Here is a 25,626-nt window from a genome sequence, read left to right as displayed (position 1 = left end):
TCCCGACTACTGTTGAGGAGTGTTGTTTGAGAAGATATTACTGTATAGTAGTATAGAATTTTTTTGTTAAATCATATTAGGTGCATATATCTGCAAAATATAATATATATAAGCATCATTGGACTTTATATTTTTAAGTTGTTGTCCATCAAGTCATAGTCTTTGAAATGTAATCCTATATTGTATTGTATAATTTTACAACAGTACAATAACTTCCTTAACTGTTTCGAGTAGAGCATCTTGAAATATTTCAGAAATTGTTTACCAATTTTCTCCTCACTGCCTTATCTTGGTTATTTTGCATAAACTGTCAGTGGTATATATTGTCTTCCGCCCTCAGTATTCCTACCTCCTATATACCTATTGAACAAAGTTTGTGTTTTATTGGTGTTCACAAAACAAAATACTTTGCATGCTCACAAAATAAATGCTAATCCATGGAGATATTCTGTTTTAAACTCCATGGAGGAAATTTACAATTGTATTCATGCTGGGCCCTTCCTCCTTTTTTTTCAATATCTGACAATTAATTTCCCACTTAGGTATATACTTTGTTGGTAACCTCATTAACTCTTTCACTGTGATAAATGATGAGTCATTCACTGCTGTTGCATATTTTCTCCAGGTGCCTAGAAAACACTTTCCAAATTGTGTAATGCTCGACCAGAACTTCTGGGTTTCAAAATTGGCACCTGAACCAAGTACCGTATGTCGTGCTGTTTGTTGACAGCAGACTTGGATGTTGCCTCAGATGGCACGATCACAACCATTAAGAAGGTCTTTCATCGTCAGTTGCAACACACATTTCTATAATAATATTTACTTAATTAAAATACAAGTGCAGTAGTTGATGTATTTTTATGTCGTGAAGCATAAAAGTTTATACAGTACTGTACAATATAGATATCAGTAATTATACATGCAGTATTAGAGCTGATTTATCAAATTTGTCCAAAGTTTCCCCCTTGTTGTGGTGAGGGGGCTTACATATGACTTCCTGGGGTTGGTAGGGGTTGCCGTGGTCCCCTGCTGCCTCTTTCCAGGCACTTAACATGTGAAATGAGAAATGTAGAGCTCCCATTTGGGTCATTGAACCACCTGCCGGGAGGGGGAAAGACCACCTGTGAAGGGCACCCTCGATGGGTTGGTTGGATGTCTGGACTGGGGTAAATGGCAGAAAGAGCTCTTTGCACCTGTGTAAGGGAGAGTGCAATGCAGGAGGACTTCTGTTAAGAAGGTGGAGGCACCATGTCACACAGGCATGGTGCCACAAGCCTTTGTTGGAGGCACCAACACAGGCTCATGGGGCAGGTGACCAGGCCTCCGATTTGAACAGTGATTGGAAAACTGGGGCCGAGCCCTGGCTATGATGAGCCCGTGACCTGGCTTCATCTTTGGGTCACCCACTTGATCCCTTCCCACTTCCCTAGCAGGGTCAAGCTCCAAGTCCCAAGTGGTGTCTGCCTTGTCACCTGGAGTGAGTCCATCTTTAGGTGACAACTGTGCCTTTACCCCCATTTTAATGGGCAACCACGAAGCTGTAATCACATTCTAACATGCATGATTCCTTCAAACACTGATATGTACCATGATCTATTTTCCCCACTACATGGCCTAATAGATCCCCCACTACATGCCCTAAGTATATTGATGTTTGTTATGATGAACACACCTGACCCTGATTTATGCTTACATCAGCACCTTGTTAACCCTGTGAATACAGTACCTATGTTAGCTTTAGCCCCACCTGGACTGGCTCATGCATCATTCTGGCCCCTTCTAAAGAGGTAGCCAATTGCCTGGCCGCTCTGTCCTTCATTGGTGAGACTCCGGTTCAGGCCTCCAAAAATGTTCAACTAAATGCCAGCGTCAGCACAGTCATTTTCCTGCACCATGTTTCCTGGGTGCAGGGAACTCTGACTGGCATGAGGATATTAATTATATCCTTGAGGCTCAAGGTTATTCAGTCCTCCAGGTTGAAATATTCACTTGACCCCCTTGTGACTGTCGTTGTCAACTCCTTATTGTAGTTAAGATCACTTTTGATAATTTATATGAACAAGATGAAGGTGAGCACCACTCTTTTTTCCCTGGTTCCCCAAATGATCTTCCTTCCTCCTTTTCCCTGCCATTTTTTCAATCCTTTATCTACCTGAATTTATCTGAGGGCCAGTATTTCTCTAGTGGCCTCGACAAGGGCAGGAAGCTGGCAGATTGGAACAGGTTCCCCCCCCCCCCATTTGTCCTGATGATATTTTTCTCACTCTGCTGTCACAGTGAAGCTTCCCCTTTCCTCCAACAACTGCTCCAACTTGCTATTGATAAAATTTTGTTCTGGGCTTCCAATCATGGCTTTTAAGCTTTTCTATAACTAAAATTTGTGCTGTGACTTACTTGGAAGCATGTCGCTCCTTGTCCCCCATTGTCGCTGTTGTAATTCCATTCTGGTACGTATAAAGATACTGCTAAACCCTTGGGGTTGAGCTTTGACACTAGTTTATCTTGGTTACCTCCATATCTTTCACCTCCGAGCTGAATGCTGGAAGGCACTTGTCTAGCTTGGCCCGAGTCAAGCATGCTTGACCCGTACTTCCTGGGGATTTTGAGTATCCAGCTACTATACACAGATGACTCTCGGCTATATAGTCGTCCCAGCTTGGTGCGTTCTTTTGATAACATTATAAAGCTCTAATATTTAATGGCAAATATTTAAAATAATTTTCTGAGAAATGTAGCCAAAAATTAGAAAAGGACATCAATCAATGTAGGAAAAAAGAGGGAGAATTAATTACTGGGTATTTTTATTTTGTGACAAAACTTTATAAAATTCTTTGAGTAGTACTCATTTTTGCTGTTTTTATGGTGGTATTCTATATATTGGGAACACTTGTCTTAGTATTGAATTGGACCACATTTTCTATTAGAAACTGGAGGTACTTTAATTTTCCCCCTCTGAATAATATTTTTTGTTTTCAATTCTTTTTAATTGTATGTATAGAAGAAAAGGTGTATTTATTTATTAAAAATGCACGGTGATAAATACACTACAAATTTAATTATTGTGTAGCTCCATATTGATACTTAGTTGAAGCGGCTGCAAGAAGAGTTCCCACACCAAAAGGGTTCATTTTAAATGCAGTTTTTTTTTATGCAATCATTTAATGCCTCTTACAGTTGTTTTCTCATTTCCTCGCCTTTTCTCGTCATTTACAGGGTGAGGAGAGATTAGATCTTGCTATCTTTTGATTTTCTAGTATATTCTACCTATAGGTCTCTGCCGTTTGGCTTTCATAATGCCATATCTTGGTGGCAAGTAAACAGACGGCTCTTTTCTTGCTGCTACAATATATTTATTGTCCAGATCTAACTATACATCCATGTTTATACTTTTCCAGGTTATTCAGTTCGTTCCTTTCTCATATTTGACTCTCCATATCTGACACGTCTTACTTAGGCAGTGCAAATTCTCTGATAAGTTTCTAAGGAGATACTAATCAAAGTGCAGGATGTTAAGGTCGGATGCTTAGTATTAATCAATTGAAAAGTGAAAGGATGCTTATAGGCATGATGGGAAGGTTTAAAGAGAGATGAGTATGGTTATATTGGGTTGCTTGCAGGAAGTCTGTTATGGTCATCCTGTTGAGGAATCCTTCTGTGAAGGATGAAGCATCTTAATCAGAAGTGGAGAGAAACTGATCACAAAACTTGTATTAATTTGTTATTTTAAAGCTTGTAACTTGGTTACAATATCTTTCAACACTTCACATTGCATTCATAAGTTTGTTCTATTTATTAATTGATAAATATATGTAAAAATTTTTATATAATAAACAAAATTAAGATATATTGAAGGGATTTGTGGTAGTTTGGTTTTAATGTAATGGTTCTTCATAAAACATTTATCCACACTTTTAAGTGCCTATATGGCATCACGGTATGACTCCTACAGATTTGCACATTGATGCATCACGAGAGTATGTGTGTTAGGATTATTCGAGTACTGTATTGATTTACACAGCATTTTTACAAATACCCTAAAGAATTTCATTTCTATGGAGATTGCTGAATTGGCTATAATAATGCTCTCTGTGCTCCTTAATTAAGGGCATTGGAATCTTTTTCCTAATTCGTCTGTTCCCCCATGCTCCGGAGACATTTTAACACACTGTACTGCTTTTCCCTTCCGTGATGCTCCAAACTTTTCCATCTTTATAAGCATGTTTACTCTGTACTCTCACTGCACTCATCCATCACCCTTTCCACATGTCTAAGGTGTTTTATCTTGATTCTTTCTATTCTCTCACTATACTTACTGTTTTGTGTGTAGTATATGCAAGTAATATTCACAAATACGTTTTCCCATTTTTCAGCCCCATACGAGGGTGGTGTTTGGAAAGTACGCGTCCACCTGCCAGAGCACTACCCTTTCAAATCTCCGAGCATTGGGTTCATGAACAAAGTTTATCACCCCAACATTGATGAGGTGTCGGGCACAGTGTGCCTAGATGTAATAAATCAAGCCTGGACAGCCTTATATGGTGAGTAGGCTAATTACTCTACACTCCTTACTCTGGAGTTTAGTACAGTGTTGTATTTGCTTCCACACTTACTCTACATTATTTTTGCTATTTTTATGGTTTTTAATTAATACTGTGTTTAAATACTCAAAGTTTGTATCCTAGAAAGATGATTTAATTTTATGACATAGGGTGAGCTATGATATGACCCTTGCGTAGATTTCTGCAACTCTTCAAAAAGTGGCACTTATGAACTGTGCACTTGTAGCAAAAGTAATTAACCCTCTTATCACAGGTCAACACTATTCCAATTGAGGGAAATAGGGATTCAGAAGAGTTGTTTAATCCTTGGGCTGCACTGTTAATAGCTGACAACCCCTTAAAGAAAACAAAAATTCCCTTAATTTTGTTTCCTTCTAATATTGTTAAATTGCATTCCCTGCCCATAGGAAAAATAATAATAAAAAAATAAAAAAAATTGTGCGACTTACTTTGGCCATAGTGAAGCCTGGCAGTCTCATGGTGTCAAGATTCACAAGCATTCACGACAAATTGCACATTGGCTGGTTGCACCGAGCCAGCTTTGAGGCCGTGAAGCTGCTGCGAAGATGTTTTTTTACATAACTAATCAGACATTTCTGATTAGTTTTTTTTTCAGTAATATTATTTAAAAGTGTGTATTTTCAGAATTTTTTATAATCAAATGTGGAACATCAGAATGCTCAATTATATTTGTTTCACCAAGATGGGCACATTATTATTTGCTTAGAAGAATAAAACATTCTGGTTTTGTTGTTAGTATTTTTCTATATATATACACTTTATACATAACTCTGTATATTTTCATGCACAATTACGAGGTGTGAAGCCGTTCTGGTGGGTGTGGTAATCTAAGATGTGGTCAGGGTTCACCCTAGCTCTGCATGTTTTGCATAAAATTGTAACTGTTCACATTGATTATACAGTATAATATTTTCTTTATATTTTTAATGTTTTACTATGTTTTTTAAAGTGCAGTGATACAATGAGCTGTAAATAATGTTATTTGTATCACAAAACATGTAGATCACAGGTATGCATATATATTTGTTACTAAGATACCCACTATTATTTGCTTAGAATAATAAAATGTGTTGTATTTGGTGTTATTACACTGTACTGTACACATATATAACTATGTACATCTTAATGCACAGTTACAAACCACTAGGCTGTTCTGGTAGGTGTGGTAATGAAATCCAAGGTCAGCATAGTGCCCCCCACACTACTGGCAGATGGTGCCAACTGACTATGCAAAATGCGTCACAACATACTACATACATACATCACTAATTCTAGGCACATAGTGTGCACATTAGACACGATTGTTATATTCTTAGAACAAGAAAATGGTGCTTTAGCTCTTAATATACTGCATATACACTATTTATATAGTGTCGGTAGCTACATTTTTATGCATCATTACAAACCACTTAGCTGGTCTGATGGACCCGCACAGCATAGTGTCTGCATGCTAATCAGGTCACATGATGCCACCTGACTAAAGATAAGGCCTCCAATATAATCTGCCTATTGCTAACTGCAGGCAGTGTTGCTACTATTAGCAGTATCCTGGCCTCTAAATCCCGAATATGAAGAATTTTGCACAGGTTTATTTTCTAAAGTAGCATGAGGTCATTTCATGATGCGTAGATGCATCAAACACTGGCAGAATGCTGTGGTTATCTGTGTCATGCTGTGAACATCATAAATAGCATTGTTCACTGATATTACTTATGTACATAGTCTTTATCACACTCGGGATCTTCTGTGATACTATCATCGCAAAATAAGTTACTTATATAGTTTGTCATTTTTAAGTGATGCTGTGGTCACAAGCTGAATCGCAGTGCTATTAGCTCATGCTGCATATACTGTCCTTGGTTGCTCACTCAGTGTTGATGCCTTTACACCCAGGAATGGTGTCCATGAATGTGTTTCGAAATGGAGTCTGTTTACTGGAGACCTTGAGAAAGCCAATATGAGGCCCGTGTACCCGCGGGACTCTTAAATATTATGCAGCACTGTACTGTCATCCCTGTATGACCCGTACAGTGTGGTCAGATATGACAAAAGCACCTCTGTATGACCCATACAGTGTGGTCAGATATGCCAAAAGCACCTCTGTATGACCCATACAGTGTGGTCAGATATGCCAAAAGCACCTCTGTATGACCCATACAGTGTGGTCAGATATGCCAAAAGCACCTCTGTATGACCCATACAGTGTGGTCAGATATGCCAAAAGCACCTCTGTATGACCCATACAGTGTGGTCAGATATGCCAAAAGCACCTCTGTATGACCCATACAGTGTGGTCAGATATGCCAAAAGCATTTCTGTATGACTCATGCAGTTGAAGGGTTAAGTTATTAAGGAACTAACCAGACTGAAAAATTGACTAGAATTCTTATCTTGTAAATCCTTTCTGATTGCACATCTTGTATCTGAGGTCAAATGGTGATTGTTTTTTACCATTGTTGAGACCAGGAAGTCTATAAAGTTAATTGAGATCCCCCTAAGCCAGCGACTGACCTTTCCCCGGATGCAACACACAACAGTTGCCTAACTCCTGGTGAAGAGAGGTATCGGGTGAAAGAAAACGGTCCCAAATGCTTCTGCCCAGCTGTAGGAATTGAACCCGGGACTTGTGGTTGTGATCAGACTACGCCAACCACTGTTCAGTATAACTAAATTTTTTCTTTGTTTTGACTTTCAGATCTATCAAATATCTTTGAAAGCTTCCTTCCACAACTTTTAACATATCCAAATCCAATTGATCCCTTAAATGGGGATGCCGCTGCCATGTACCTCCACAAGCCTGAAGAATACAAGAAAAAGGTGTCAGGTATGTTTTCCCATTTATTACTGTTAATGTTACTGTACTGTTGTAACAGTCTCTCACTGAATCATCACCCAGCTTTTTAAACCAACATATCATAGTGCATTGATCAGTGTGTAATTAAAATAAATAAAATTAATAAAAAATATAATTAAAATTATATTTATAAAATTTTTAATTGTAATTAAAAAAAAATATATATATATACATACACACTGTATATAATATAATAAAATTTTGTACCTAGTAGCCAGAACACACTTCTCATCCTACTATGCAAGGCCCAATTTGCCTAATAGGCCGAGTGATTTTTTTTATTTTCCATAAATTGTTTCCAATTAGTTTATTTGAATTATTATTATTATATTTTACTAGGAATGCAAATTATTGACTTAGTTATATTGGTTTAGGTTGGGTTAGGTAAGGTAGGTTAGGTTTGGTCACATATCTACGTTAGTTTTAACTCAAACAAAACGAACTCGTACATATTTAAATGGATAGTAGTATCATTTGATAAGAAAAAAATTAGAAAAATAAATAAATTCAGGAAAACTTGGCTTATTAGGCAAATCTGACCTTGCATAGTAGGCCGAGTATTGCATTCTGGCTACTTGGTACAATCAAATATATATCCTTTGTACTTACTAGGTACAATAAAATATAAACGAACAAATGTTCATTTGTTCAAATCACTAATCTCCAAAAGTTCTTCGATTGCTTTGAAATTTTCACACAACATTCCATTTGCATCCGAGTGGGTTTTTATATACGTACTATATAGATGTCACGTCTGTGACGGGAAAAAACATGCTTTTTTGAAAACTGTGTTTTTCATGTGAGGGGAGTAGTGTGTTTTTATATATACTTACTATATACTGTATATGCCTCATCTGTGACAGGAAAAACATGGCTTAAAAAAAAAACAGCACCATCTGTTGGATGTAAGAGCAACACACACAGTAATCTCCAAACGTTCTTCACCGATTGCTTTGAAATTTTGACACGACGTTCCATTAGAATACGTGGGTGTTTTTATATACTTACTATATAGATGTCACACCTGTGACAGCTTAAAACATGCTTTTTTTTTTTAAAAACAGTGCCATTGTTGCACTTAACACTATCGCCCGCACCACGTTTGCACCGCAGACTTTGACGTCATGGGGCTAATGATGCGGGCGAGCGTGCGGCAAAGCCTAAATGTGTATACTCGTTTCAGTTTTCTCACCTTAATTCTCATGCTACGTTGTTCGTTTTGGTATCATTGTATTCGCAATTAAATTCCCTGCAGATGTATATGCATATGTTATCCAAAAGCCTGGCGAGACTCCCCACAGCAAAGCCTAAAATTACCCGTGAACGAGCACCAATTTGCACACCACAACTTAATGTGTATACTCGTTCAGTTTGATAACATCAATTTTCATGTTACATTGCTTGTTTTTGTATCAAATTGTTCGCAATATAAAGGCGCGCATTTCAAAACTAGTCTCATAATAATAGAGCAATAACTTGAATTTTAACCAATATTTTAATTTTGGACACATCATCATCAAAATTACTTATATCTTTCCAGTGTTCTGACATCAATTTTCATGTTACATCGCTCGTTTTGGTATCAAATTGTTCACAATATAAAGGCGCGCATTTTAAAACTCGTCCCATAATAATAGCACAATAAATAGAATTTTAAGAAATATTTTAAAATGTAAAATTTTTGACCCAAAAACGTATTTATAATCTTTAAAGTGTTCTGCCATAAAGTTTCGTGTTATATCTTTCATTTTGGTATCAAATTGTGCGCATTCTACAGGCGCTTATTTTGAAACTATCCCAAGGTCGATAGGATAAAAAATTAATTTTATACAAATATTCTCGCGAGTCCTGTCCACAGCCAGGACTCCAGAGAAAAAAAAAATAATGGACGTGATCGGTGTCCAAAGCGAGCGATGCTGTTAATAACAACACACGCTATACTAAATGTTACAATACCATTTCAATATTTTCGATTTCATTGATAAATAGTTTTCATAGATTTCAATTTATTTTCATTTTAATTTAATTATTTTGTGTGACATTGCGTTTGAATTGAGCTGTGTTGTTTACCATGCCGTTCGTTTCATGAGTATAAGTATAGATGCCACACCTGTGCCAGGTAAAAACATTCTTTTTTAAGACACAGCGCCATTTGCTGCACATATGAGCAACACACGCTTTAGTAAATATGTTACAATTTAATTTCAATGTTTCCGATTGCATTGACATTGAATTTTCATAGATTTCAATTTATTTTCATTTTGGTTTAATTATTTTGTGTGACATTGCGTTTGAATTGAGCTGTGTTGTTTACCATGCCGTTCGTTTCATGAGTATAAGTATAGATGCCACACCTGTGACAGGAAAAAACCATGTTTTCTTTTTAAACAGTGTTGTTGTTGCACATAAGAGCAACACACGAAATACTAAATATGTTACTTTTCCATTTCAATGTGTCCTATTTCATTAATAAATTGAATTTTCATGGGTTTCAAATTTTCATTTTGATTTAACTATTTTGTGACATTGCGTTAGAATTGAGCTGTGTTGTTTTCCAAATTATTCATTTCGTGAGTATAGTTTATTTTTTTATTATTTCATTGTTTTTCATTTTGTTTTTCTGTTTTACTTGTATTTAAGTGATAGGAACATCAGATCATTTGGAAATGCATCAGACAAGGGAGGGGGGGAATAATGGGAAGGACGAGGGGACAGGGGAGGGTGGGTAGTGGTTGGGAGAACGATGGGACAGGGAGTTGGGGACAGGAGTGGAGAATGGTGGGGAGGACAAAGGGAAAGGGAAGTGAAGGATGATGGGGATCTTGTTCTTGAGGTTATCTTGAGATGATTTCGGGGCTTTTCTAGTGTCCCCGCGGCCCGGTCCTCGACCAGGCCTCCACCCCTAGGAAGCAGCCCGTGACAGCTGACTAACACCCAGGTACCTAATTTACTGCTAGGTAACAGGGGCATAGGGTGAAAGAAATTCTGCCCATTGTTTCTCGCCGGCGCCTGGGATCGAACCCAGGACCACAGGATCACAAGTCCAGCGTGCTGTCCGCTCAGCCGACCGGGAAGATGAGGGGTCCGGGGAGTGGGGAATTGGTTAGGAGGACAAGTGGATGGAGTGGGGGATTGTTGGGGACGACAAAGGTATGGGGGGAGGGGGGGGAATGGTGGGGAGGACAAGGGGATAGGGTAGCGGGGAATGGTTGAGGGGAATGTTGGGGAGGACTGGGAAAACGGGGAAGGTTGCGTGGCAGGGTACAGCTAGTGTGTGTGTGTAATTACCTAAGTGTAGTTACAGGATGAGAGCTACGCTCATGGTGTCCCGTCTTCCCAGCACTCTTTGTCATATAACGCTTTGAAACTACTGACGGTCTTGGCCTCCACCACCTTCTCACTTAACTTGTTCCAACCGTCTACCGCTCTATTTGTGAAGGTGAATTTTCTTATATTTCTTCGGCATCTGTGTTTAGCTAGTTTAAATCTATGACCTCTTGTTCTTGAAGTGCCAGGTCTCGGGAAATCTTCCCTGTCGATTTTATCAATTCCTGTTACTATTTTGTATGTAGTGATCATATCACCTCTTTTTCTTCTGTCTTCTAGTTTTGGCAATTTTAATGCTTCCAACCTCTCCTCGTAGCTCTTGCCCTTCAGTTCTGGGAGCCACTTCGTAGCATGTCTTTGCACCTTTTCCAGTTTGTTGATGTGCTTCTTAAGATATGGGCACCACACAACAACTGCATATTCTAGCTTTGGCCTAACAAAAGTCATGAACAATTTCTTTAGTATATCGCCATCCATGTATTTAAATGCAATTCTGAAGTTAGAAAGCATCGCATAGGCTCCTTGCACAATATTCTTTATGTGGTCCTCAGGTGATAGTTTTCTATCTAGAACCACCCCTAGATCTCTTTATCAGAATTCTTTAAAGATTTCTCACATAATATATAGGTTGTATGGGGTCTATGTTCTCCTATTCCACATTCCATAACATGACATTTATTAACATTAAATTCCATTTGCCAGGTGGTGCTCCATATACTTATTTTGTCCAGGTCTTCTTGAAGGGCATGACAATCATCTAAATTTCTTATCCTTCCTATTATCTTAGCATCATCAGCAAACATGTTCATATAATTCTGTATACCAACTGGTAGATCATTTATGTACACAATAAACATCACTGGTGCAAGAACTGAACCCTGTGGTACTCCACTTGTGACATTTCTCCATTCCGATACATTGCCTCTGATTACTGCCCTCATTTTTCTATCAGTCAGAAAATTTTTCATCCATGATAGAAGCTTACCTGTCACCCCTCCAATATTTTCCAGTTTCCAGAAACTGGAAAAAAACTCTTATGTGGAACTCTGTCGAAAGCCTTTTTTAGGTCCAGATAGATGCAGTCAACCCAACCATCTCTTTCCTGTAATATCTCTGTGGCTCGATCATAGAAACTGAGTAAATTCGATACACAGGATCTTCCAGATCGAAAACCATACTATCTGTCTGATATTATATCATTTCTCTCCAGGTGTTCTACCCATTTAGTTTTGATTAGCTTTTCCAATACTTTCACTATTACACTTGTCAATGATACAGGTCTATAATTGAGGGGGTCTTCCCTGCTGCCACTTTTGTAGATTGGAACTATGTTAGCCTGTTTCCACACGTCTGCTACGATTCCTGTACACAGGGATGCCTGAAAGATCAGGTGAAGTGGAATGCTGAGCTCAGATGCACATTCAGAACCCATGGTGAAACGTCATCTGGGCCAGCTGCTTTGTTCTTCCCGAGCTCCTTTAGCATATTTTCCACTTCATCTCTAGACACCTCTATCCGCTCTATGTTGTTCTCTGGAATTCTTATTGTGTCTGGTTCTCTGAAGATTTCATTTTGTACAAACACACTTTGGAACTTTTCATTTAATGTTTCACACATTTCCTTTTCATTTTCCGTGAATCTGTTTCCCATTTTCAACCTCTGGATATTATCCTTTACCTGCAATTTGTTGTTTATGAATTTGAAGAATAGGCCCGGTTCTGTTTTACATTTATCTGCTATCCCTTTTTCAAAATTGTGTGTGTGTGTGTGCGTGTGTATAATATTTATATATTTTTATATATTTATATTTTTGTTTTGTAATGTCTACAATTTATTTTTGAACTTTGAAACAAATTTGTCTTATGAAATGATAAGGTTTTTATTATAATATATGACGTCGGGATACTTTGTCAAAATAAACTTTAGAGCCTGACTGAGCCTAAATATGCAGCTTGGTCAGTTCTATACAGCCTATGTACGACTAGGCCTAAGTAAGAAATTCTTAATACAATGTTAATAGTATTAGAGGGTTAACTGATTTCAAAATAAATATGCAAATACTGTCTTGCATAGGTATTATCCAGCATGATGATACAGATAAGATATCTAGAGCTGCATATAATAAACCTGAAATTGTACTTGACCTGGGTACAGTATGCCAGTCTGCTGAGGCTCTGTGGTAAGTTAGTATCTTGAGAGTTGCTGAAGACCCCATACTTTGTTCCTTCTTTCCTAAAAAATTTGAAGGGGTATCCTTGTTTGGGAAGCTCAGGAATGAGGAGGCTGGCTGGCTGGTATACCTGATGGCCTGGGCTGTGATCTGGTGGCAGGTCGGTGCATCGTGGCTGGTACACCTGATGGCCTGGGTTGTGATCTGGTGGCAGGTTGGTGCATCGTGGCTGGTACACCTGATGGCCTGGGTTGTGATCTGGTGGCAGGTCGGTGCATCGTGGCTGGTACACCTGATGGCCTGGGTTGTGATCTGGTGGCAGGTCGGTGCATCGTGGCTGGTTGGCTGGCTGGTACACCTGATGGCCTGGGCTGTGATCTGGTGGCAGGTCGGTGCATCGTGGCTGGTACACCTGATGGCCTGGGTTGTGATCTGGTGGCAGGTCGGTGCATCGTGGCTGGCTGGCTGGTATGCCTGATGGCCTAGGCTGTGATCTGGTGGCAGGTCAGTGCATTGTGGCTGGTTGGCTGGCTGGTACACCTGATGGCCTGGGTTGTGATCTGGTGGCAGGTTGGGGCTTCGTGGGCAGGATTTACATCTATTGGCACAAATTGTTTGCTTAGTTTTCTTCAGTTACAAATTTCCTTAAGCAGTTGCATCGTTTTGATGTGTGTATAATTCCTGCAGACTATTTCTAGGTTTTAGGTTGATCTGATTCTCAGGTTATCCTCTCCTTGTAGAGATTCTGGTCCTGGCTCCCGTTAAGCTCAAATGGGTCCACCAAGTGGTCCACAAGTGGTCCACAAGAAAAAGGAGTCTCATTTTATTATTTGATGATAATATTTGTATTTGAGTTTGCTTTAATATTTCTACATATTTGATTAATATTTGTACTTTGCACTAAAATCCTTTGGGCCTAGATGAGTTAAGATTACATTTGCTGGTACAATTCCAGACAAGACCTGTTTGCTCACCAGCCTTTGTTCATGTTAATATGCTTAGATGAAACAAAACAAACTAATTTGTGACAGTTTTTAGTACATTTTAAATATTATTATTTGATATAGTTTTTAAAGAGTCTCTTCGGTAGGTCCCCAACACAAAACACTGGTATGCCATATCCTAGGAAGAAGCACCAAGCCTCCGACACCCGCCTTTTTCTTCCTGAAGCCCATATATTGACCCAGAAGAAAAAAACAGCAATACAATAAACAAGAATAATTCATGGAATTGGAATGGATAATAAAGGCCATACATATGCCAAGGCTACAATAACGGTTTCGGTTTGATGTCCAAAGAGCTTGGAAAGGATGTGGGAGGAAGAAGGATGGGGCGATGAAATTCTTGGAAGAGGATTTGGATGTGGAGAGAGGAGGCTTGAAAGTTCGGTGGCCCGTCCACCTTGGATTGGAGATGTTTTTCAGTCAAAGCCTGTAGCTTAAGTTCTTCTTGGGCGGCAGGAGGCTAGTGGTGGGGCAGGGTGATGTCGTCCTGGTTCACTTGAGGTGGTCTGTCTGGCTTGGAGGAGGCGTCTTCCTTATTGAGGTGGTGAGAGGTAAGTTCATTGTTGCTTGGTGGTGTCTTGGCCACGAGGTATTCGCATGTACTTCCCAAATGACAGCGGTGGTATTGGTATTCCTGTTGGGTCTTCATCTTCTTCCAGGAAGGTCACTTGTCCCCTCTTGAAGTCGAATTTAGGGTCGATGTGTTCACTCTCCAGAGCGCAGAGGTCTACATAATGTTCCACGGTCTCGTGGTGGACAAACACAGGGTAAGGAATGCAGGTCTTAAGCTGGTTGATGATCCTGTTGCATTCTAAGGCAATGACCATTCTTGTGCTTCGATTGCCGTTGAAAGTGCCACCGTGATTGAGGTAAAGTCCATAGTAGGGCTTTTTCTTGCTTGATTTGCTTGGGTTTAGGTCGAAGTCTGGGGCCTCATATGTGACGGTCTCAGCCGAGGCAGATGGAAGCAGTGGTGCTTCTAGGAACTCTGGTGCTGGTTCTGGTTCTGAATCTGATTCTGATTCCACTTGCCGACGTTTTGCTCTCCTTTTCATCCGTCCTCGGCTGGTGGGGGCAGGTGATGAGGTTGACTGGTCTGCTGTGGTGGTGGTCAGGGTGGATGCTGTTGCCTGGGTGACTTGTGCTGGGTTCGACTCTATATAATAACCCCTCCCCACAACACTTACAACTGTGGCATCTAACACCATACCAACTACCAGTACTAGACAGAAAACATCATAGTCCCTCATTCTCTTAACAAGCTAAGGCAACATTAGAATTAACCCCCCACCAAAAAAAATAAGCTGCCATTGAAAACAATTTAAACATTAACTTTTTCACTTTCATTATGTGACAATGCATGGAAGATGGAACACCACGAGCGTAGCTCTCATCCTGTAACTACACTTAGGTAATTTCTCCTTGGTGGCATGCTCAGCCTTGGTTTCCTTGTCTGAATCTGGTATCTTCCTTCAGCTCCTCCACTTTCAGCAGATTGATCTAGAGACCTTCCTCGCAAATTTGAGGTTCTTTTCAGATTATCACATTTGGGAGCTTGTGATTGGTCTATAACCATCTGTATGATAATTAACTAGTGTAGTAATAGGATAAGAGCTATGCGCGTGGTGTCCTGTCTTCCCAGTACTCTCACACAATGCTTTGAAACTACATATTGACGATTTTGGCCTCATTCACCATCGCATTTAACTTGTTCCCAAGCTCTGTCTTCCAAATGTGTGTTTCATCATGGTGACAACATGAAGTTTTCTAGCATTTTGTCTTTTACCAGAAGCTGGGGTTTAGTTCTTTTGACTCTGGTTAGCAGTGTTTTCACAGCCTTCTCATTCTTTTCTGGCAAAGCAAGAGATGTGTGGCTTTCAGAAGGGTTCTTCAGTTATTGATTCTTGGTTTGTTTAGCAGATGTATCTCAGGTTATGTCCAGTTGTGCTGTCCTCCGCTACCTGCGCATGACCCAGGCTACTTCGGATGATGTGGTGGTGGTTGATTTAGTTCTCCTTAGTCTCCTGTTCCAAGGTGCAGATGTCTTATGGAAGTGGAGCTATCTGAGCATGGCTAGCTCCAGGAAGCCACCGATGCTCCCGTCCCCCCTCCCTCCCTCCCTCCCTCCCACAGAGGCCTTTCATTACATTCAACAATGCTTTCTTTTACTTTAGCTTCCTACTAAACATGACTCCCAAATGTTTTTTGCAAATCTTATTTACAATTTCAACATTATGCAGCTGATATCTGGAAACTATTATTATTATTTAAGCTCGGAACCCTATATTTTTAAGCATTAGACTACTGTACATCCATTTGAGAGCATATTTAGAGCATCTTGAAGTGATTCGGTTCTTTTGAATTTTTCTGTCTCCATTTACAACAATTTTGCTAATTGAACTTAACTACATTTATGCTAAAACAGCTTTCTTTGAAATAACCACACCCTACTCCTGTAATAATAATTTGAGTTGTGTACATGTGGTTGCTTATACAAACATTTTCAGGAAGTTGATAATCAGCACGAGTGTGACACCCTTCAAGAACACAAAGTTAATTTAACAAGCAAAGCCAGATATTTATGATGGATTGTGATAATGAATCAAATGAAAGTTGTTCCTGTGAATACTAAACTAGTGAGGAAATGTAAACAAATCAGATAGTCTATTTACTCGGATTTTATTGATTACATGCTTCCCATTTTTCAGTTTCACACTTGTCATCTACTGTATTTCTTTGAAAATCCTTTAACTATCAAGTGTAATTAACAGGCTTTGGTATGAATTGAATTGGTGTGTATAAAATTACTGTTAGAATTTTACACACAAGCAGGTGTCATCAGGAGGTTATCACTTTTGACACTGATGGTGAGTAGCGGTAACATTGGAAAGCAGCTAGTACGGTATTACTGTGTTTTTCTAAATGATGACTAAACCACACACCAGAAGATGAAGAAATGCCACTGTTTTGGTCTGTTCTGGACCATTATCAAGTCATTTTGGTCCAGGACGGACCAAAACATCGTTGTTTTTTCATCTTTTGGTGTGTGGTTTGGTGTGTGTGGATATTTTCAGCCACGGTATTGTGACTCGTCTGCATATTTCTCTAGTTACCTGTATTATTTATGCTCAGCAAGTGAACCTAGGAAACGTACTTTGCAGATTATGTTAAGCGATATGCAACTGAAGAGGCTCTGAAGGAGCAAGAAGCTGCTCAAGCAGACTCTTCAGACTCTGAATCCTCCATGTCTGACTTTTCCGAAGATGAAGCACAAGACATGGAGCTCTAACCATCCCAGCTGACCCGTATCATCGCAGTCTCCTTCATCCTCCCCTCCCCATCACCTCGTGCTCCAAACTCCCAGTCAGCTGTTTATCTGCCATAGCATCATTTTTTCATGGTACATTTCAGGTAGTGTACAATCATTCATTAAATTTTTGAGGTCCAATTTCAAAATATATTCGTATTTATGATACTTTTGCCCCCCAAAATTGTATAATGACAGATGGTTATTGATACCTTGCAGCTTTATTTCCTTTACTTTTGTACATAGCAATGTCTCCTCTTCAGATAAAGTTTATCAACAATAACCACATGTCGTTAGTGGTATTCACTCCAGTTCGATATCATATGGGGAAAATGTGAACCTGGTGGGATAATTGGTTTTATTTTTTTGTGTAACAGATAATAAGAGTTGTTGGTGTTTTGACATTCAACCATGGCAAGTATTTGCAAGACCACTCAGTGAAAATTACATGATTATAGGATAGGGATTAATTTTGGGTCGGTAATTACATTCAAAGCAGCCATATAGTCAGTCATCCTTTAATCAAACTTACTTTTTTTTCTATTTTATTTTTGCTAAGCTTATTACGTTTTGCCAAATATGCTCAAGTACAGTACTTTGAGGTACCATCAACTGCCATATTTTGCCTTGAACTGCAATAATTGGAATCATTTTTGTTAAAAATTACTACAGATGGCTAGCTCAAGAACTATACAAAAAGAAATCAATAAACTGTATGCAATTCTATTCTGAGAAAACTTAGGATTGTTATCTATCATTACTATAGAAAGATTATAGATTTTTGTTCTAAAGCTGCCTGAACATTTGGGATACTGTATTTAGTATTTTTTTAAGCAGCAAAATTGTATCATGTTCATGTACAAAGTTGAAATTTACCAGGTAATATAGTTTCTCCACTGATCAAATATTTTGTGAATAAACACAACATTTTTACAGAAGAATTGTTGCCTTGAGAAAACGGCTGGCATAATTGAGAGTCATGGAGCTTCATAATCGTTCACAGAGATTATATTAAGAGTAAACAGTGACTCCTTCACAGACAAATGAGGGAATAGTTTTTATACAGGAGACATTTTTTTCCTAGTGCCACACATTTGTTCCCCCCGTGTGCATTCTTGACTCAGCTCCTGCGTGTTTTCTCGTTTGCTAGTTTCTCCCCCAAGTGTTGTGTTGGTGGTAAGAGTAACTCACCGAGCTGATTGCCAGTACTGAACAACAACACATCACACATGGTAATTATTATTATCTGCTATACCTCATGTGTTATATTATTGTAAGTGATCTTATATGCATTTTGTAGCTGCATACAGTATACAAATGGCTAGTAACGTCTTAGTTTTCACTTAATACTGTAGTCCATCAGTGTTATAATACATGATATTGCCATCTACAGTTTAGATGTTCTGGTTAATGTCTTTATATAATTATAATGTTATCACACATTGAAAATACTCAACCACTAACATGCAAGCTCAAAATAAATAAATTTGCAAATTACTACATGTTCCATTAATAAATATAACTTCATTAAGTCTGGATAAGATTAACCATATCTCTTTAATTTGAGTAAACAAATTCTTCATTTAGGATTGAAAGGAGCTGACTTGAAATGCACTTGGTGTTATCAGGTGGAGGGACAGTGGTGGCCAAGTTATGTACTTCCACGTACCACAAGGCCTCGGCTCTGTTAGAAGTTTGCGTTATTAAAGACATCTACAGTTCAAAGTTTTCATACTTTGTGTCTGCAAATATTTTAAATCATTTTAGTAGGAAAACTTTAGAAGTTTCAAAAAGAAATTTCCCTCAAAGCAGTTTTTATTGTAAGTAGAACTTTTGAGAGAGTTTGAGCTTGGGGTTTCTGGGAGTACAGTGTTATACATGATGTTGAGTGTGACTGTGACTTTATTTTATCTTATATGATGACAGATAGTTTAATATGTCTGTGTTTTGTTTTAGTGCTAAGATGTTTGAACTTGAGGACTCGGTATATGCACTTCATTCACTACACTGCGTTTTTCATTATTTTTTGAAGGAGTCTGGATGTCATAGCTGGAAACCAGAAATCCATATTGGTTGGTTACATTAACATGTTGGCTGGAGACTCTTGCCTTTAATTAGCAATGGGAAGCTGTGTATTAATGAGCCTTGGGATCATTGATATTTGTGAACTTTGGGACCATCATTGGCAAATCATGTTTGAAAAAGATTGATGTAAGCTTTTGGGGCTACACTATAACATTAAATTGTAGAACTGGTTGGCCAAACAATCAATTAAATATCTTGTTAAATGTGATGCCTAATTGGCATGTAAAATATTTTCTTAGTCGAAAAATATTTATGAACGGGAATTTGAACCCATGCTGCAGGACATTGAACATAGATTACTGAACATCAAAAGAGCATGCATATATGCCACGTCTAGTCAGTGATCATTGTGCCACATTACAGAGAAGCACGGCATGTATGGATAGTTTGTTTTTGTTCAAACTTAATTTGCAGGTTTTGGATGAAGGGATTAATGGAAACTAATATGTTGGGTAATCAAAAAATATTTTAAGCTGCAGGATGTTGATTTCAAAGAGGTCTGTGCTTGATAGCCCTTGTTCCTCGGTGCTTGGAAGCTCTTTAATGTTGATATCAAGAGTTGCCTACTGAGACCCCATTCTCTCGACTCACATGTACACGAGCATACACTTGCATACTCATCCTTACAATACAACTTTACGTAGTTCAATGATATGTTTGTTTATGCCTCACATGTAGTACTGTATGTCATAGTCCATCATACTTTTGTATATTTTATGGCAGAGATTTTAGGTTTTCAATTTGGATTTGATTGTTTTTAATTGATTTGTAAAAATAGTGTACTGTACAAATGTGGATGATTATACAATAATTAAAATAACTTGATCATCTATAACAAAGAATAGATTAAGATGTTTTAATAAATAATTTTTCAGGCAATAGCATGACATTTTCATGAAAGATCATTCAATTAGCTCATTGGCTGTGGACTGTATCATAGGTGATTTGCTCTGATATTTATATTTACACTGCTCTTTCAGTTTAAAATTTAAGTAATCAGAGCTCAAGAATATTTCAAGCAATTTATGCAGTTTTTATTAAAGTAAGGGTCAAAATAAAGAGGAGAATATTCATTCGAATCATATTTATTTTTTAGATTTAGTTAAATAATTTATAAAACTAATAAAAGCAAGGTGATTTTTTTTTATAAGTTAGAAATATAACAAGCAGAATATTAAAGATATTTATCCTGTTCTGAAGAATGGGATTTCTTCTATTTCTAATGTCATCTAGGCATTAATGTAACCATTTCGCGTGTCTCCTTGTGCTATTTCGTTTTCTATTGATTCTGTCTTCTGGTTCTCCACTTGGTGGGTGTGCTTGCCGAGGCCATTTTCAGACTTTTAACAAATTCTTGTTTTTCAAGGCAAGCAATTAGCAGCTGCTTCACTTATGTTACAGCCAAATCAGCAAGTAACTTTTTTTTTAAAGTGAGTATTTGAAATATTGCATCAAATAAAGTTTAAATGTTAATGAAATGATTTGTGTGTGTGTGAGAGAGAGAGAGAGCCTCGAGGGATGTATATTACAAGAGAGAACAAGGCATAATTGAGAGCTAAGTGTAACTTTTGTTTGCAATTGTATCTAATCTGTGATCTGTTATAAATGAAATAAGATATTTATGGAATCGGAAGAATGCAAAAGCTGATTATTATTTGCTTGGACATTTCATTTGTTGGGTTGATTAGGAATTTTTTTGTTAAAACAATGTATATTCCACAAAATCCTGTACAAAATTCAACTGCAAGTGATCTTTGAAAAAGTTTTGTTCAAGTATAATTGAAAGCTGTTTAGTGAAAGTGGAGTTGATGTAGGCAATTCAGAGTGCAACCAAGAAACTGAGTTCCATGGACAAGTAATGTGAGAATTGAGGCCAGTGGCTAATGGAGTTGAGCTGCTCCGCCCACCATCTATGGTTCTCCTGTGTTGCCATCGTTGTGTCAACTTGAGCCAAGCTCTGTAGAGAGAGAGTTGTAAGCTTCCTGCTATGTTGCCTTACTTTACTTTTGAGTGTAATGAGTAAGCTTACTTGAAAATGTTTATAGTTGTGTAGACAGTATATTCCTGTTAAATTGGTATATATTTAATGACTTCTTTATAATATATTCAAGTGGAATAAATTTTATTTAAGAGTTGTAGAATTTGCTTACATGTTACTATGGGTTAAGACGTGTTTGGCCTAGATAGAGAAAAATTATCTATATTGAAATTTAGCATAGTGCTCCCTAATAGTGTGTCACTTAAGGTACGAGCAACTCTTCAAAAAATATTTAACATAGAGAGTAAGTGAGCAGTTTGTCACACTAACATGTTATATTTTATTGAGGTTATTAACATTATGGTCAATAAATATGTTCCTGGACTAAAAAAACCTTAAGCATATATGGTACATACCTATACTTGATTTCTGATTTGAATGAATGTAAAACATGATGTTTGAGCCAGTGCATTAGGCAGTTGATAAACTGGTTTCTAAGGCAAACTAATTCCCAAGTTGATATGTGACATGATGTTTGTCACTTGGGCATAATAATAATAGTGATGATGATGATGTAGTTACTGTATTTTTAACATTCTATAATTACAGCAAAATTGTGTGGTGCTCATAGTATCAATAACAATGTGCAGGTTTTGTTCAGGAACACATTTTATCTAAACTATTTTCAACACATCTTAACAGTGTTCAAAGGCTGCTTGTTCCGCATACTTTAACAACAGGTGCAAAACAGGTATGGGAATGAGTGCTTTTCAATCTGTTTTATTCTCAATTTTTTACCCATCACTGCTTAGTTTGTTTTATAACAGGAGTTGCGTGGTATATCTGTAAAGGCTTATGTTGGTAGTATTATTAGCATGGTTTGCCTTGGCATGAAGAGCGGAGCTGTGCTGTTGCTGTGTGTAGAGTTTTAACAGTAGGATCATCCAAGCATTGGTCTCCATGCTCATTATTCTCAAGATGCCATCTTTGTCACACATCTTGAAATCACTTATTTTTGGGTGCACATTATAGAACCTACATATTTCCTTATTGTGCATTATTGCTGGTTCAACAAGATTGAATTAATTTTGAAATTGAAAGGTAAACTGGATCTAGTATAAACAGTAAATTATGGTCTTGAACTTTTGCTTGTGCCAGTTAAGGATTTCAAAATCAGTGGAAGTGGTACAATTTGAGGTTGATGATCTCCAGACTCTGTGTTGGCGTGACCATTAGTATATAAGGACCATTATTGCTTGCCAGCCCCCCAAAGCTTTAAGGACAAGTGCTCACGCAGAGCTTGTAACACAAGCGCTATGAAAGAGGTTTACCTGCTAGGCAGCATTGGATATGGGTTGCATATCAAAATATCTTAGACAGTTGATGGGGCTGGTGGTATAAAAACCATTTGCTTACCTAGCTGATTGTTGCTTGAAGTACAGTACTGTACTTGGAAATAAAAAGAAAGTTGAAACCACAATAATTTTTATATTGAGTGCTCATGCTTTTTCTTCATTAATACAAAGCAAGAGATGTTCACACTCGGAAATAAAATATGGAGAAGCGTCGGTTTTTTAAGACAGGACAAATTTGTCAGATCTAATTTTTTTAAGATTTTGCGATCATCTTAATAATGTTTTAGAGTAAAATTTATAGCACAAAATGATATTTGATAGTTTAACAAAGTTTTCCTCTTTTCATATATTTTGAGCAGGTATGTTGCAAATCTGTTCTTTGCAGATTATTTTATGCAAAGTATATCATTTGGGTGAACTGAGGTTTATGGTCTAGTAGAAATCTGGAGCATGGGAAATATTCATCGATTGTTGATTGTCATTTTAGTCATTGCTTAAAGAATTTGGTAATTGCTCTTAAATATAACATTGCCATATTGATGAAAGCTGAGTCGGGTTAAAAAGATAAAATATAATTGTCACACTACAATAGCTTGACACCATTGATGCTTTAAAAAGAGTATATATTACTAGTTTGTATTAATATTTTATGCAAGTGTTTAGGTTTTAATAATGAGTTGCGAGATGCGGGCAGACTTTTAAGCGGTAAGATAGAATACCACTGGCACCAGTACCTGCTCAAGTGATGAGTTGCCTACACCAGGGATAACTACATTGTTATTCAAGTGTCTTAGTGAGTGCTTTGTAGTAAAAAATTTTACTTGATTCTAAAATACATTATGCCAAATTTAACTAATCAAATATATTCTGTGAGTAAATTATAATATATATATATATATATATATATATATATATATATATATATATATATATATATATATATATATATATATATATATATATATATATATATATAATTAAAATCTCGTGTAATTATGAACAGTAAAGTTCACAATCAAAATGGGGTGGTAGAAGCAAATACTCAAGAAATCAGGGATAAATTAAAACTTTTCCCCTGAAAGCTTTCTATTTGCTTCTCTGAGGCTATGGGTCCCCACAACTGCACCATAGGTGATACCCCTCATATATATATATATATATATATATATATATATATATATATATATATATATATATATATATATATATATATATATATATATATATATATATATATATATATATATATATATATATATATATATATATATATATATATATATATATATATATATATATATAAAATATTTAAAATAAATAAAATGTTTGTATAATATAATCATAATGTGTGAGCAGCACAAAATGTCTATGCATGTAATTACATAACTTAAAATGACATGCAGACCATACCGAGCTTTGCTACATTGTTAAATGGTGCGCTAAACCAGGAAGATCTCATGAGCCAAAGGTGTCTAGTGCAATTATTTGTTTTATTACCTGGATGAGCGCAGAGAGCACTTTGTCTTTCATAACCTCATTGTCTTTCATGGGGGGTTTGGCCGGCATATTAACACAAACGATAGGAGCTTTATAAACACCAATTAAGGCAATGTTTGTCCACTGTCCAGTTGATGTATTGTAATTTGGATTAATAATACAGTACAGGTATAACCTAATCAGAATATGGATTTTTTTGCATCTCAAAATATATTATCTTTCAATGGCTGAAAAATATAAATCAAACACTCTTAATTTAGTTGAAAGCATCAGAGTCCTAGATGAAATGCAATAATGTATTGGTGTTTATTTAGCTCCATCATTGCAACACAGTCGAAGATAATATTCCTAATGTTCCCCAAGCTGACTCGTGTCAGCTGACATGCCATAAGTTTTTCTTCAAGTGTACCAAGAATGGCAACCCCTTCAAATCTGCTCATGTGATATCCGCAAGTATAATAGCCAACTTGCTGGAAGGTTTTAAGGTATGAATAATGTTGGCAGTTATGCAGCTTGATCCTTCTATGACTTCCTCCAATGGTCTGGAGTGGTAGTGTTATGCAAGTAACAAATAGTCTGCTATCTTTTGTATAGCATTCTGTATGGAGTAGATATCGTATATGTTGTCATTTGAACTTTGACCTGTAATGTTGATTATTATAATCAAATGAGTATATGCATTACACAACTTGGCAGAAATGTCTTTGTGTCACTGCTCTTAGCACCACCATGAGAACTTGTTCAACACCTCATACATTGTGCAAATGCGGGATATCATGACTTTGTATATTCTTAACTAAGCTAAATAAATGCCTCTGTGTTATTTGTAAGTGGTGTTTGTGTATCCAAAGCATTCCATAGGTTTATTTAAATGTGACTATAAGATAAAGATTTTTCATAATTTGAAGTTTTTCACTCCTTGAACATTTGAAAACAAATGAAGAAATACCAAATACATTATAGGGATTTGTGATTAAAAATTCTGGCAAAATCAGTTTTTATCAGCTAAGTGTAAGAAAGATAACCTAACAGTTTTCTTGAATTATTCAGTAAGTGTGGCTCCTCAAGGGTGGGCTGGGTGTAAAGGCCTTGAAGAATTTAGGGTGGCATCTACTCTTCCCCTTTCCTGTCTGCTGTGACAGTACACATGCATACGTCCTGTGCAGTTGTCATGCATGGGCACCTGTATATTCTCTATCCTTCTGGTGATAAGGACAAATACAGTTGTTTAGTGGTTACCTGGGAGGAATTCAATTATTAAACAAATTTAAAAATTAAAACCCATTGTCACTAGACCAGCCATACCAATGCCAGGCTGTAAAATGTAATAATTAGCTTAATGAGACTTTGACTTTCATGCTTATTAATTGTTAGATTTAAAACTCGAAACTGTCATGCCAATCCTGACCTTAAATGCTTCATAGAAGGTTGTAACAGAATCCATGGGCACCATACCAGAAACAAATACC

General features: G+C 37.3%; 1 protein-coding gene across 1 annotated transcript in view; it reads left to right on the top strand.

Annotated features, from left to right (window-relative positions):
* UbcE2H (ubiquitin conjugating enzyme E2H) overlaps positions 1-24,987 on the top strand; it is a 56,005-nt gene extending 31,018 nt beyond the window's left edge. Inside the window, exons 3-5 of the mRNA XM_045765933.2 lie at positions 4,371-4,538; positions 7,276-7,404; positions 17,097-24,987. Coding sequence (XP_045621889.1) covers positions 4,371-4,538; positions 7,276-7,404; positions 17,097-17,224 — 425 coding nt within the window. The 3' untranslated portion in view covers positions 17,225-24,987. The remainder of the gene's footprint in view (positions 1-4,370; positions 4,539-7,275; positions 7,405-17,096) is intronic.
* The last annotated feature ends 639 nt before the right edge of the window (positions 24,988-25,626 follow it).

The sequence above is a fragment of the Procambarus clarkii genome, chromosome 50 (genome assembly GCF_040958095.1).
Source record: "Procambarus clarkii isolate CNS0578487 chromosome 50, FALCON_Pclarkii_2.0, whole genome shotgun sequence".
Classification (NCBI taxonomy): domain Eukaryota; kingdom Metazoa; phylum Arthropoda; class Malacostraca; order Decapoda; family Cambaridae; genus Procambarus; species Procambarus clarkii.
The sequence above is the reverse complement of the archived record's forward strand: the minus strand, read 5'-3'. Positions and strand labels throughout refer to the sequence as shown.